Source organism: Rana temporaria, chromosome 11, assembly GCF_905171775.1.
Source record: "Rana temporaria chromosome 11, aRanTem1.1, whole genome shotgun sequence".
Lineage (NCBI taxonomy): Eukaryota > Metazoa > Chordata > Amphibia > Anura > Ranidae > Rana > Rana temporaria.
This window is the reverse complement of record NC_053499.1, coordinates 144,673,709-144,689,963: the sequence shown is the minus strand read 5'-3', so window position 1 is coordinate 144,689,963 and position 16,255 is coordinate 144,673,709. Positions and strand designations below refer to the sequence as shown.

At 49.4% G+C, this 16,255-nt stretch overlaps 1 protein-coding gene across 1 annotated transcript; it reads left to right on the top strand.

Moving 5' to 3' along the window:
- PDP2 (pyruvate dehyrogenase phosphatase catalytic subunit 2) lies at nt 1-10,319 on the top strand. The gene is made up of 2 exons (XM_040329364.1): nt 1-134; nt 8,511-10,319. Exon 2 carries the CDS (start codon nt 8,576-8,578, stop codon nt 10,169-10,171), a length of 1,596 nt encoding a protein of 531 aa, XP_040185298.1. The 5' UTR covers nt 1-134; nt 8,511-8,575; the 3' UTR covers nt 10,172-10,319.
- Nucleotides 10,320-16,255: the final 5,936 nt, after the last annotated feature.

The window sequence follows — 16,255 nt, the reverse complement described above, 5'->3', positions numbered from 1 at the left end:
ACACATGGGCTTGTCTGGAGCTTCCAATCCTTTGCTGGAGTCACAGATCAGCCGCTCATTGACGGAGAGTCAGCAGAGGAGCAGCACGGCGTCCCACCGACCAATCGATCGACTCCGTATTGTCCGCCCAGCCGGTGAGTCCACCATCCATTATCATTAGTAGTAGTAGTAGTAGTAGTAGTAGTAGTATTACATTGGATCCCTCGTCTCATGGTGATGATCTCCCACCTTCCCCCGATCGCTCAGTCCTCCCCCTCTCTGTGGGTGTCCTGGGACCCCCCATCCCCCGCAGTCACAGCATTGTGATGGAAGGTTCTACCCCTGGAATCCGAATAAGGGGCGTGTCCAGAAAGACATTTTGGCACGATGGAACATTTAGCTCCACCTCCCTGTATCAGGACAGCTAAGATCGAAAGGAATGCAGCGATCGATCCCCCGTACAATCAGATGGTGTGATGTGCATTCATGTATGATTTCAGTTCTGTGCGGGGCAGTTTCAGCCCATTCTTTCTATATGCGCTAAAATCGCACCGCACCAAAACGAGGGCACGCACTACTTGCATTGTACCCCACAATCCGGTGGGCGCAAACGCAGCTGCATTCCGGGTCTCGTTAACTTGCGATTGACACTCGCTGCAGATCGCATATGCGGTGCGTGGAACGTGCACGGAACACGGGTTTTCACGCACCGCGTTTTGGTATGAACCAGCCATAAACCTCCATTCATACCGATGCGACTACTATTGACAGGTCCAATTCGCATGACAAGTCGCTCCCTATTGTCATCATTAGAACAGTTCAAATCGGTCCGGTGCCGACGTTTCAGTGCTGCATCAATAAAAAAAGGAGTTCCTGCACTATTGGCGATTTCAGGTGCGACTTGCATAGCGATCTGTGCTTGGAGCTGCACAGGTGTCAGCCAAGTCGCACCTGAAGCGGCACAGATGTGAGCCAAGTCGCACCTGAAGCGGCACAGATGTGAGCCAAGTCGCACCTGAAGCGGCACAGATGTGAGCCAAGTCGCACCTGAAGCGGCACAGATGTCATCCAAGTCGCACCTGAAGCGGCACAGATGTGAGCCAAGTCGCACCTGAAGCGGCACAGATGTGAGCCAAGTCGCACCTGAAGCGGCACAGATGTGAGCCAAGTCGCACCTGAAGCGGCACAGATGTGAGCCAAGTCGCACCTGAAGCGGCACAGATGTGAGCCAAGTCGCACCTGAAGCGGCACAGATGTCATCCAAGTTGCACCAGAAGAGTTGCACTAACATGCGGCTTTAAAATAGTGCGATTTTCAAGTGAAGTTGCACAATTTCAAAGCGACATTAAGCCCCCCCCCCCCCCATTCACACTGACTGCGGCTTTGAAATCATGCGACTTCATCTGGTATCACATGATTTCAAAGCCGCAGGTCGGTGCGATTTGGAAGACATCTGTGAGGCTTCATGCACAGATATTTATGAAAGCCGCACCCGAAATCGCCAAAAGTAGTGCAGGAGCTACCTTTTTTCAAATCGACGCCGCGCCGCAAAGTTGAGGTTTGCACCGATTTGACCTGTGCGATTGCCGGAAATAGGGTGCGACTTGTCACGCGATTCGACCTGTCAAAATCGCATGACGAGTCGCTCCAATGTGAAGGGGGGCTCTGTGTGAAGCAAGGCTTCATTCACATGCACAACGGGGGGGGTGGGGGAGGAGGGGTAGTAAAACCAGGTGGTTGAGCCTCAGTTTTACTGCCCCCTGGATGCTGACATACAGTCGCTGAGAGCTGTGCACATGATGGTGCGACTGTGACTTTGCTTTGTGGCTGCAGCAAAACTTGGACCCCTTTCACACTGAAACGCTGCAGAAATTGCGGAAAATACGCTGGTCGTTTTTGAGGCGCAAGTGGTGCCAATTTTTTTTATTATATATATACTTATGTAGTGATACAAAAAACAAACAAAAGAGTTTTGCGGCGCTGTGGAAGCGCGGCCCATTCATTGCAATGGTCTTTTAGCATTCCTGACATTTTAATGATTGATCCAGCGAAGGGTTAAACATGACAGACGCAGCCGGATTCTTCTTCTACCGCTTCCTGGTCATGTGACCCGCTGCAGGAGAGCCGTCAGCGAGTGTCAATAAAGCCGCATGACCCGCAGAGGATTACACAATACAATCTGATTGTACAATCTCCTTCAGATCTAGATAACTATGCAGTACACGGGACGATCTGATTGGCTGCAGAGTGACCGGACGGGTCAGAGCGTCTCTCGTATTTCGTACTTTTGGTAATAATAAGGTGTCCACACACAGCGACTTGTGATTGATTCTCTATATGATTGATCACAAACAAGGAGCTCATCATCCACTGATACAACACATACAGTATTGATTGATTGAAAATGATCGTTTAATTGATTGGCATTCCAATCGGTTGTCTGTCACACACAGATATTCGTCCGATCGATCAGAAACAATTGGTAAAGTTCTGCCACAGCTGATCGATTGAAAGCTCACTATGTTGATGAAATGGACGCATGGGTGCTCAACCTGTGGCTCTCCAGCTGTTGCAAAACTACAATTCCCATAATGCCTCAGCCTTTGGGAGACATGCTTGTACCTGTCAGCGGCTTGCAATGCCTCATGGGAATTGTAGTTCCGCAACAGCTGGAGATCCACAGGTTGAGCACCCATGAAATGGAGGGTCTGTTTACCGATCGTTTTAGGCCGGCCATACACGGTGCCAATTTCTTTCCTGCAACCACGGGTTGCAAGAAAGAAATTTTGCACAATTCCCCCATAGACACTGACAGGGGAATCCCTCCGGCCAAGCAATTGTCTTCTCCCGGTGGAGGGGGGGGGTGGGGGAAGCCCTCCCCTCCGGGAGAAGAGAGTGAATAATCATAAGAGAATCCAGCAGGCTGGTTGTACCCGTGTCGATCGATCAACTTGTTACATTCAGCCTACCTGTGAACTTCTTCACACCGGACCTCCCGGCCCTTAAGGCCCCTTTCACACTTGTGTGACTTGGCCCTGCAAAGTCGCATGACAAGTTGTCCCCTATGAGTACCGGTCATATCTGTGCGACTTTAAAGTATTCCCGGCACTACTTTGATGCGACTCGAGATCCCTAGACCTCAACATTACACAGACATTGCTTCAAGTCGCATCAAAATCGCATGACTTTCCGGTCACACAAGTGTGAAAGGCTCCTTTAAGAGGTTTAGGTTGACGGGAGCCGTGTCTGCCACGATTGGCTGTCACAGCGGTCATATAGTCCGAAAACTCCCGATCTGAAGCAGTGATCGGAGCTCTTGATTGGGTGCCGGTAACACGGTGGGCGGGCGCTCTCGGCTCAGCTGTATGGATCGCAGTTTACGCAAGTATGTGACCTCCTCAGCGCCAAGGACCAGACGCCGCGGCCGGCACTAAGGGATTAATGATTGGAGCGCTGTGTGGCCGTCCTTGGCTGTATTGATTGATCAGATCCATAGAAGCATACCTCCCAACTTTCTGAGATGGGAATGAGGGACGCCTATCAGCAAAAGTATGCAGGCATAGGACACACCCCTTGCCACGCCCACTTAAAGGAGAATTGTACAAAAAAAAACAAGGATTGGTTAAACCCACAAGTGCCTTTCTTTTACTATTTCTTTATATTATATTTTGGAATTGGCAAATGCAGAAATTTAGAGATCAGATGAAAGATTTATCACGGGAAAACACTTTTTATATACATCTATATGGATCAGACCAAAATGAGGGACAAATGAGGGGGACAGAGGGGACATTGCTCCAAATCAGGGACAGTCCCTCGAAATCAGGGACAGTTGGGAGCTCTGATACAAGTGTGATCACCTTTCATGAGATCGTACAATCAGATTGTATTGTCTGTGTATGGTGAGCATTAGATGTTATCAGTCTGTATTGTATTGTATGTCTGGATACAACCAGAATGGTTTAGCCATGTCCTTCAAGGACAGTGGTGCGGGGGAGGGGGGTGACGAGACATCCAACACCCCCCCCCCCCTCCTGAAATCCGACAACCCCCCCCACCACACCTCCTACAAAAGGCAACACAACCACGCACACACACATCAACAACAAACCTCCCAGGACGTGTCCAGATCTGGTCGGTGAGGGGCGGACGGGCGATTCGGTGCGATTCTCTCCGGTATTTATCATCTCCAATGTTGCAAATCCAAAATTTATTTGGGATTTTACAAAAAGAATCATCACATGTGATGGGGGGGGGGGGGGGGGGGGTTCTGAGGGTTTCCTGGCTTTGAGTGATCTTCATAGTGGGGGAGGGGATGTAGTGAAGGACATACACTGAGACTGTCGCTGTGACGTGCGTTTTGTGTCGGGTGACGTTCGTTATCGGGGTTCTGATGTATGAACATCGGATTCCTGGCAAGGGAATTCCTGCATAAGGCTCCTTTCACACTTGTGCGACTTGTCATGCAACTTTGAGTCGCATGATAAGCCGTTCCCCTGTGTTTTCCAATGATAACCATTTCATATCTGTGCGACTTAAAGTTGCAGCAACTTCAGAGTAGTTCATTCAATACTTATGTCCGACTTTCATGCAGCTTGAGGACCATAGAAATCAATGTTAGCCCCCAGAAGTTGCATGAGGACCAGTTCACACCACATGCAGTCCGGTGCGTTTTTTTTTGTTCTGAATCAAAAACGCATGGATGGTGATTTATATGGTTGTCAATGACATCGTTCACACCAATGCAGGCCCGGTGCGTTCTACTTCCAGGAAAAAAAAAAAAGTAGAAAATGCTGCAATTTTTCTGCACTGTAACGCATCGAAATAGACATTTTCTTATTTGGTGACCAAAAAAAGAAGGGGGGGGGGGGTTGGAAAGCACCAGAAAGCGTAAAAAAGGGGCAAAAACGAAACGGAAAGCATAAAAAAAAGTAAATAAACGCATGCAAAAAGGCATCTGGAACACATTCAGACTGCGTTTCTATGACGTGAACTGGCCCATTGCGCTTTTATGCGTTTCCAGATGCATTCCAGGTCCTTTTTTTTTTTTTTTTTGCTGTACTGGTGGTCCTGTGTGTTTTTTTTAAATGCGTTCCAGTGCATTCCGATTCAGTTTTTGATGCATTTTAGTGCTAGTGCACACCAAATGCAGTCCAGTGCGTTTTTTTTTTCTTGTCTGCATGAAAAATGCATACACAGGGTCCCCCCCCCCCCCCCCCCCCCCCCCCCATGTATTCCAATGGTCCTCGTTCACACCAGTGCAGTCAGTATCCGATGCAGAGAAAATAAAGTAGAACACGCTGCATTTTTTTTTTTTTTTTTTGCACAGCGCTGTACCAGAACGCAGCAAATCGTATCAAAAACGCACCAGGACTGTGTGAACTGTAAAAAACTGATGTCACAGGCAGGGCCGTCTTAATAGCATCATGAGCCCCTGGGCAAAGAAATGCTCTGGGGCCACTACAATGATGACAGTGCAGGTAAACCAGACATGAAGTAGGTAGGAGGCAGACCGCCTCCCCTGTGTATCTATCACTCTCAGTGCCACCATGGGGCCCCCAATTTTGGGGCAGTGTGGGCTCAAGGACCAGCTGCTTTGGGGAAAGTGCAGGGGCCCCTGGGCAGTGCCCTCTCATTAAGACAGCCTTGGTCACAGGGGATCCAGCGAAACGCAGTGCCTTTTTAATGCACGCTAAAATGTGCGTGTTTTTTTTTTTTTACGTGCATTTTTACTAAAGCAAATCTTTACGTTTTTGCTCCTCGCTGTCTGAGTGTGAACTTTCTGCGAATGGAAATTTCCTGCACGTGTCAGAGCCGCAGATGATTCTGGAATATGTTCTCCTTTTTATGATCTGCAGATAAGACTGAGAGGCGGGCGGCTGTGCGCTCTCATGGGAGGAGGTGACATGAACCCATTCACCTTCCGCATTCCTCAACCCAGCTGCCGCCCCCTGCTGGGGACCCACCGAATGCGATGATCAATGCAAATTCTACTGCTGCATCCAGTTTACACCAAACGTTAGCATTGGTGCGTGTCGGGGAGCAACGCTTCATTTTACAAAAATATATATATATATATATATATATATATATATATATATATATATATATATATATATATATATATATATATATATATATATATATATATATATATATATATATATATATATATATATATATAAAAAAAAAAAGGGGGGGTTTGCCACATGGAGACCGTGTGTGTGTGTGTGTATATATATATATATATATATATATATTAAAAAAAAAAAATTATAAAAAAAGGAGGGTTGTCATCCGGGGACCTCCGGACCCCTAAAAAAAAAATGCCCCTTTAATAAAAAATATATTAAAAAAATATATATATTTTTTTTATAATAAAATAAATAGAGGGGGGGTTGCCAAAAAATAAAAAAAAAATTGGCCTATTAATAAAAAAAAAAAATGGGGGTTGCCATCCGGGCCCCTGGGGACCTCCGGGCCCCTTACAGGTGTACTGCCTGTACCCCCCCGATGGCGGCCCTGGCAATGGGCTGCGGTGTATAAAATGAACACAGAAGGTAAAAAAAGAGAAAAGAATAAAAACATTTAAAAAAAATGCAGTGTGTTTTAACAACACAATGCAGCTCATGGCACTGTGTATGCATCCAGTACAAGCGCATTATATGCACAATAACGCACATCCATTTACACGTTTCACTGTAACATGATTGGCTGGCGCTCCAACGCACTAAGGCACCTTACCTCTGGCAATGCATGGTTGTGCGTTGGGTTGCATTGCCAAGACATGGTGCGTGTCTGCTGTTTGGTACGCTACGGATCGTTTTCAGTCCATTCATTTCAATGGACTTTCCAGGTTGTAATGCAAGTTCACATATAAACGCACTTCCAAAATGTAAACGGCCGTTATATAAGTCTTGTTTCTATGTATAGTATGTGTAATAGGTGTAGAGAACTTGTTCTTTTCCACTAAGGACTTTGCCCTTCGAGTGACCTGATACAAAGGTGTATATACTCTCTGTAGTGTATTCTAGTCCTGGGCAGGTGGGGGTGGGGACAAAGGTTGAGGACGACTCCTGATATACAGTATTACTCTCACGCCAGAGGCGATTAAGTTCGCATGTGTTGCGCTATATAAGTTTTCATTCATTCATTCATTCATTCATTCATTCACGCTGGATTCACATCTCTGCATCCTTGTTGCGTTTTCTATTTAAATCAATGAAAACCCTAAATCTCAATTTGCATCAATACAAAGTGCATTGAAAATGCCTGACATGTTGGGACAATTTGACGCATTTCAATTTATTTTAATAAAAAAAAAAAAAAAAGCATCGGAGGGAAATCTGTATTGGTATGAATCCAGCCGCACTGAATCTAGGGGCCATTCGCACATGTGTGTTGTGACAATGCATGCTCATTAATGGGCATTGCCTCAATGCATCTGCTGTGTGTTGCTGTGCCATTTATTGTGAATGGCGCATCAACTCGGTGTATAGTGCAGCCCAACGCACAGTGCAAATACCATGCATAATGGTGGGCTGCATTGTTAACGGGTCATACAGATTTTTTATATCTCATGTGATGTGTTGGCATGTCCATTCATAACACATGGGATGACTTGACGTAGCGCATGCCGTAATGTGTGCATTAACGCACCAGAATGGAACACTTGTGGGAATATGCCCTAAGAAAAAACTTCTACTGATAGGCTGCCAATACTGAACCTTTTCTGGAAATGCTAGTTTCCTGGCTGTCATATCACTCCTTTTTTGGCTTCAACACATTTGACTACATTACCCATAACAAGCATGGGGTACAGGACTTCTGACTTGGATCCTCCTGGCTTGGCTATTGGTGTCTCTTAGCTTGGCTCTTGGTGTCTCCTGGCTTGGCCCTTGGCCCCTCCTGACTCGGTCCTTGGCCCCTCCTGACCTGGCCCTTGGCCCCTCCTGACCTGGCCCTTGGCCCCTCCTGACATGGCTCCTGGCCCTTGGCCCCTCCTGACCTGGCCCTTGGCCCCTCCTGACCTGGCCCTTGGCCCCTCCTGACCTGGCCCTTGGCCCCTCCTGACCTGGCCCTTGGCCCCTCCTGACCTGGCTCTTGGCCCCTCCTGACCTGGCTCTTGGCCCCTCCTGACCTGGCTCTTGGCGCCCCCTGACTTAGCGCCCCCTGACTTGGCTCTTGGCTCCGCTGGATCCTGCGCCCCCTGACTTGGCTTTTGGCGCCCCCTGACTTGGCTCTTGGCTTGGCTCCGCTGGATCCTGCGTCCCCTGACTTGGCTCTTGGCGCCCCCTGACTTGGCTCTTGGCTTGGCTCCTCCAGACTCTGCGCCTCCTACTAGAGGGAGAACTTAGAAACCGGTTTGTGAAATAAAAATATGAAAGGGCAACAGTTATGTAAAAAATAATTTACAGGTACTATGATAACTATAATGAGTACTTGGTGTGTGTTTTTTGGGGGGATTTGTTGGTAATATTGTAAATCGGAAATAATAAACTGTTTTTTTTTTGTTTTTTTTTCTCCTGCAGGAAACCAAATATTTCTCTAAACTACAGAGCGGAAATCAGGATATCTTAGTCTGGTGTCTGTTAGAATGTCCAGCACCTTCTCTGGGTGGGTCCTGAGAACCGCAAAACGCCAGATTAACCTTCTCCATGGAGGGAAACGTTCTTATTCGCAATGTCTGATGAGAAGAGGCCCGGCAAGATGGCGGCGAGCGCGGTCTGGTAGTGCCGCCACACAGACATGTCTGTGCTATCCACTGCTCTACTCCACTGACCGGTCCTACCGGCCCACGGCTGAGGATGTCAACTATCAGTTGTTACCAGAGAAGATAAACGACATGCTGCGAGCCAACGAGCATTCCTGCAAGATAGCGGACGGCGATCCCAAAAACTGTGGCACAATCCTGAAGTTCGAAAGCAACATCCTGGCCTCTAACATGCCTTGCGAGGACCGCCGGAGCGCCGCCACATGCCTGCAGAGCAAAGGGAACCTGTTTGGGGTCTTTGATGGCCACGCTGGGGCCGCCTGCGCTCAGTCGGTCAGCGAGCGCCTCTTTTACTACATTGCCGTCTCCCTGATGTCACAGGCAAGCTTGGAGGAGATGGAGCTCGCCCGGGAGAAAATGAAGCCCGTCCTTCCCATCCTCCACTGGCACAAGCACAAAAATGACTACATGTACCGAGAGATCGCCTCGCTCTACGCCGACCACCTGCGGGTGTTTTGGCAGGAGCTCATCGACCTGGACAACGAATCCGGCATGAACGTGGCGGACGCTATGGCCTACGCCTTCCAGAGGCTGGACTCCGACATTTCGCTGGAGGCCCAGGTCCCCACTGACAACCAGTTGCTCAGGAACATCACCTTACAAGTCGCCTTTTCTGGGGCCACGGCCTGCGTCTCGCACGTAGACGGTCTCCACCTGCACGTCGCTAATTCTGGAGACTGCAGGGCGGTGCTGGGCGTCCAAGACCACAATGGCACTTGGTCCAGTGTCCCGCTTACAGCTGACCACAACGCTTTTAATCTATCCGAGCTGCAGAGGGTGCAGTCAGAGCACCCCGAGTCCGAGGAGGAGACAGTTGTGTCTGACCAACGGTTGTTGGGGCTTTTGATGCCCTTCCGGGCCTTCGGGGACGTTCGGTTCAAATGGAGCGAGGAGCTGCAGAAAAGCGTCCTTCAGGGCGCCTGCGATGCGGAACCTTTAAATATTTATCAGTATTACCCGGCAAACTACCACACCCCTCCATACCTAACGGCGACCCCGGAGGTCACCTATCACAAACTGAGGCCGCAGGACAAGTTCCTGGTCATGGCCTCCGATGGACTTTGGGACTTGCTTGGCAACCAGGAGGTGGTGCGCCTCGTAGCGGAACACCTATCCGAAATCAGCATTCGGGAGCCCCGGATTTCCACAGAGAAGCGTAGCCTAGGCACCATGCATGACCTGCTTCTTCAGAGGCGGAGCAGCAGGGTCAACACGCAGGACCGAAACGTTGCCACGCACCTGATCCGGAATGCCGTCGGCACCAACGAGGACGGAGAGGTGGACCAGGAGAGACTAGCTGCCATGCTGAGCCTACCCGAGGATCTGTCCAGGATGTACAGGGACGATATTACCATAACGGTCATCTACTTTAACTCCAGCGCTATTGAGGCGCAGTACCAGGAGAGCGAGGAGCAGTAGAGGCGCCAAATCAGTGCCCCGTCTGCCACCTTGTAAACTTGTATAAATGATTTGATTTCTTGTACAGTAATGTTGATGTGGGACCATTAGGTACAGCTATTTGATATATTTTTTTTTATTAAATAAGATGGTTTATTCTACTGCACAACGTTGGGTCTGGCTTCATTTCAGTAGTGTATGAAACCAAATATCAGCGAAGAACTTAGTAAGTTGAGAGAGAGGCTTCATTCTCTGAAATATCACTCCAGCCTATAAAATGCAGAGCCTCATACAAGGTTGTTGTTCTAACCAGAACTGGTATTGTTTCTTCCCGGATTTGTACACCTGCTGTGTCCGTTATCCACCATCCCTGTGCAGGAACTCAACCACGCCTCCGTTCAGATTTCACAAACAGTAGAAGGGTCTTTAAAAGGGCATTAAATACCAGGATTGCATTACATACAGAGTGCAGAGTTCAGGGGGATTACACACAGAGTGCAGAGCTGTCACTTGTAAACACAGAAACCAGACTTCTGTGTTTTACAAGTGATTGTGGTGAGCGGGCGCCAAAGGGTCTGAGCCAGAGGTGGTGGAACTGAGTTCCCCCAAGTTTCCCCTGAAAAATAGCCCTGTATATACCGTATTTATCTTCATATAGAGCGCACCGGCGTATTGCGCGCACCCCCAACCTAGATGGGAAATTTCAGGGAAAAAAAAGAAAATACTTAGTTTGAATGCCCCTGAATGCCCCTCGTCGGTGTCTTGTCCGGCGGCCTTGTCCGGTCCGGCGTCCGTCTGCGGCCTCGGTGGTGTCCTCCCCGCTTCTCCCGCGCTGTTTTCGAGCCGATCCCCGCTTCCCGCTCTGTGTTTGAACGCCGCCGACATATACCGGGCGCAGTACACTCTGCCACGCTCGGCTCCTCTCGCGTAAAGGCTAGGAGGCGTCACAGGGCGAGACGAGCCTGGCCGAGTGTACTGCGCTCGGTATATGTCGGCGGCGGCGGTCAAACACAGCGCGGGAAGCGGGTATCGGCGTATATCGCGCACCCACGATTTTCCCCTTATTTTAAGGGGAAAAAAGTGCGCGGTATACGCCGATAAATACGGTATATATATATATAGTGTGTGTGTGTGTGTGTGTGTGTGTGTGTGTGTGTGTGTGTGTGCGCGCACACACACACACACACACACACACACACACACACACACACACACCGCCAGAGGTGGGGGGGGAGGGCACCAGAGAGCCTTGGAAATACTCGGGACAGCTCGGCTGATCTCGGAAGGGGACGGAATATTTCCGAGTGTCACCGTCACCCCCACACCTCTGGCCAAATGCGGTACTGCACACCCCATTAGCTGGAATTCGGCTCGTTTTGCGAGACAACACTAGCAAACCGAGTCCGAATAAAAAAAAATTAAAGTTGCCTGTTATTCAAAATGCTCGTTAACCGCGTTACTCGCAAACCGAAGTTCCACTGTACTTGTAAAGTTGGAGCTGTAGTAGGGAGCAAGAGCCGCATGAGCCAATGCCTCTTCTGTAGTGTCGGCTCCTGCGCTTTGTCATAGACTTCTATTATATCCTGCAGGTGTGGTGCAGTTTCTGAATGCAGGAGTTTTGATGCGCTTTTTAGAAAGTGCACCACACCTGCAGCCCATGATTCAGGTAAACCGCATCACATCAGTGTGAAAGCAGCCTTATCAGGGGCTCAGAACTGTAAGGGTTCATTTACATTTGCAGTCTGGAGGGGTGGCAAGACCCCATAGTTGTGTTTTTTATCACCTCCACCCCAACCACACCCCCTTTAGCTGCAGTGCCCAGGGGGTCTCCACATGTCGCAGCAGGAGTTATATGCCCTGTAATGGTCGGTGGGTGCAGCACCTGCCAAGCATGACCTATTCAAGTGAATGAGGACACTCTGCAAGTGCCTGCACAGTACAGCAAACAAGGGGTTAAAGTGGGCAATGGTGTGTTGCGTTCTCACCTGCTTGGACCCCGCAGTTGCAGAGCGCTTGCCGAGTAGCCCTATTTACTTGAATGGGTCGTGATTGGCAGGTGGTAGCACCCACCAAAAGCAACAGGGGCCTTAATGCCTACTACGGCATGTGTACACCCTTGGCTGCTGCCTCAGCAGCTAAAGGGGGTAGAGTTTCAGGGCGGTAAAAAAAAAACTCAACCGCAGTGTTTTACACCCCCCCCCCCCTTCCAAATTATTTCAACATTTTTTCATTCTGAACATCAGATCAATCCAATCTGCAGAGAATAATCAGCTCTTAAATACACAGGTACCATACTGGTGGGAAATATACAGGTACAAAGATCCATCTGCCCCCTTCTGGCCATAACTGGTAATGCATTCTTTTGTACTAATTTTCCTGACATAAAGCTCCTGAGACCCTCCTCTACATTCAGCTTATTCTTCATCCATATCTGCCAATTGCCCTATCAGCCTCTGCTTCAGAGGAAATGCATTTTAAATCCCCCCCAGTCACACACTATTATTATACATTTATATAGCCCTAACATATAGGACAGTGCTGTACAGAGAACACTGAGCCGGTAACATCAGTCTCTTCCCCCAAGGAGCTTACACTCTAATGTTCCCCCCCATGGTCACGCACTATTATACATTTATATAGCTCTGACATATACCACAGTGCTGTACAGAGAACACTGAGCCGTTAACATCAGTCTCTGCCCCCGAGGAGCTTACACTCTAATGTTCCCATCACCCTCTATTTTTTGGACTTTGCTTCCATGTATCCTAGTCAGTCATTCAGTTCCAGCCTGGCCCACCATTTGGGGGGTTGGGGGAGGGAAGGCACTGGGCAGGAGCTGGTATTTAGCAGGTCACAGGATGGTTTCACTTTCCTTGAATCTTCGATGAGGAATATTTTTATAAATTCCTGATGGACCTGTATTAAAAAAAAAAAATATATATATTTATAAATGATCTCTACATATTCTAAGTGAATGTGTGCTGCATAATATATGGTGAAAATGACCTCGGAGGGCGGCTCATGTCACCATTTAGTGGTCGCATTACCCAGAAGGAACCAGCCAAAGAAACAAATCTCACAGGTGGCTGCCATTGTGGCTCAGTGGCTTTGTCCTCCAGCAAGCCAATCAACGTGACTCCTGCCATGGCAGGAAAGAGTGCAGAGACAGGATGGTTCAGTGGATTTGTCGTTCAATGGGATAGTTTTGGTGGCTTATTTGGATGGAGATATCTAGTATCTGCCACATACAGTCACCATGTAGAGCAATGGTCTCCAAACATTTCGGTACAAGTCATTTTTTTAAAGGTGTCACCTCTTACATCCAGGAGTACCCATCAGAGTCTTACACCCCCCCCTTTACATTCAGGAGTACCCATCAGAGTCTTACACCCCCCCCCCTTTACATCCAGGAGTACCCATCAGAGTCTTACACCCCCCCCTTTACATCCAGGAGTACCCATCAGAGTCTTACACCCCCCCCTTTACATCCAGGAGTACCCATCAGAGTCTTACACCCCCCCCTTTACATTCAGGAGTACCCATCAGAGTCTTACACCCCCCCCCTTTACATTCAGGAGTACCCATCAGAGTCTTACACCCCCCCCCCTTTACATTCAGGAGTACCCATCAGAGTCTTACACCCCCCCCCCCCTTTACATTCAGGAGTACCCATCAGAGTCTTACACCCCCCCCCTTTACATCCAGGAGTACCCATCAGAGTCTTCCCCCCCCCCCCCCAACCCCTTACATCCAGGAGCACCCATCAGTCTCCCCCCCCCCCTTACATCCAGGAGCATCCATCAGCGTCTCCCCCCCAAACCCCTTACATCCAGGAGTGCCCATCAGAGTCTTACCCCCCCCCCCCCCGTAAACCCCTTACATCCAGGAGTGCCCACCAGAGCCTTACCCCCCTAAACCCCTTACATCCAGAAGTGCCCATCAGAGTCTTACCCCCCCCTAAACCCCTTACATCCAGGAGTGCCCATCAGAGCCTTACCCCCCTAAACCCCTTACATCCAGAAGTGCCCATCAGAGTCTTGCCCCCCCCCTAAACCCCTTACATCCAGAAGTGCCCATCAGAGTCTTGCCCCCCCCCCTAAACCCCTTACATCCAGGAGTGCCTATCAGAGTCTTACCCCCCCCCCCAAACACCTTACATACAGGAGTGCCCATCAGAGTCTTACCCCCCAAACCGTTTACATCCAGGAGTACCCATCAGAGTCTTATACCCCCCCCTTTACATCCAGGAGTACCCATCAGAGTCTTACACCCCCCCCCCTTACATCCAGGAGTACCCATCAGAGTCTTACCCCCCCCAACCCCTTACATCCAGGAGCACCCATCAGTCTCCCCCCCCTTTACATCCAGGAGCATCCATCAGCGTCCCCCCCCCCCCCCAAACCCCTTACATCCAGGAGTGCCCATCAGAGTCTTACCCCCCCTAAACCCCTTACATCCAGGAGTGCCCATCAGAGCCTTACCCCCCTAAACCCCTTACATCCAGGAGTGCCCATCAGAGTCTTACCCCCCCCCAAACCGTTTACATCCAGGTGGTGTGCCCATCAGAGTCTTACCCCCCCCCCCTATACCCCTTACATCCAGGAGTGCCCATCAGAGTCTTACCCCCCCAAACCCCTTATTTCCAGGAGCGCCCATCAGAGTCTTACCCCCCCAAACCCCTTACATCCAGGAGTGCCCATCAGAGTCTTACCCCCCCAAACCCCTTACATCCAGGAGTGCCCTTTAGAGTCTTAACCCCCCAAACCCCTTACATCCAGGAGCGCCCCTCAGAGTCTTACCCCCCCCCATACACCTTACATCCAGGAGCGTCCATCAGAGTCTTACCCCCCCCCCCCAAACCCCTTACATCCAGGAGTGCCCATCAGAGTCTTACCCCCCAAACCCCTTACATACAGGAGCGTCCATCAGAGTCTTACCCCCCCAAACCCCTTACATCCAGGAGTGCCCATCAGAGTCTTACCCCCCCAAGCCCCTTACATCCAGGAGTGCCCATCAGAGTCTTGCCCCCAAAACCCCTTACTTCCACGTGTGCCCATCAGAGTCTTACCCCCCCCCCTTACATCCAGGAGTGCCCATCAGAGACTTTCCTTCTCTACATCTGGGAGTCCCCATTGGAGTCTCGCTCTCTTTACACCCGGGAGTGCCCATAGAAATCTTCTCTCATACCTGTGCCCATCTCAGAGTCCCCCCTTACATCCAGGAGTGCCCATCGGAGTCTTTCTTTACTAACAACCAGGATTGCCCATTGGAACCTTCTCTTATATCTGGGAGTGCCATCAGGGGAACTGGGGAGGGTCATGGCTGGGCAGGGTCTCTATATTACAATACGCAGATCAATGACAACCCGTCGGGGGTATTTCCACATACAGGTGCTGCAGCCTGGATAAAATCTTGTAGTAGGTCAGATGTGGCCCTCGGGTCATAGTCTGGACACCCCTGATCTAGAGGGTCAGCTATCTCAATAGGTAACTTATTCCATGGCATAGGGCACCGGAGCCCACCACCAAAAATGTTTCTACAATATATATGGAGCCATTCATTAATTATCAGTCCATTTTAGGGCTAATACAATTACAAGTGGTTCCTTTATATATGTACACTGCACACCCTGAGGTATGGAGTGTGCAGCCAGCAGGGGGCGCCTTGTGCACACAGCACTTGCAGAAGTTGCTTCAGACTGTTAAATCCTCACATAAAGGTCACCATACATTATACAATCTGATTATACAATCTCCTTTAGATCTACAGTGTAGTACAAACCCCTGATTTGATATTGAATGGCTTGTTTAGGATTGTCCCAATTACATAGTTTTGGTAAATAAAACAGACTCTACAATCGGATTGTATAGTGTATGGACAGCTTTAGAGCTACATCAAGTGATGTGATTTTTTAGAATCCAGAAGCACGGGCAATTGGATCAGAATCACATGCAGAATTCTTTAAGCCCGCCTCTTCCAGAGAGACCTGCTACGTTTGGCAGTCTCTCCCCTTGTAAGTCCCTGTCCCGTGCTGTAGTACTGACGCTGTCCTCCTTGCTCCCGCTGCCTCTCGGAGAAGACTCCAAGCTACTCCTGTTGTCAGCG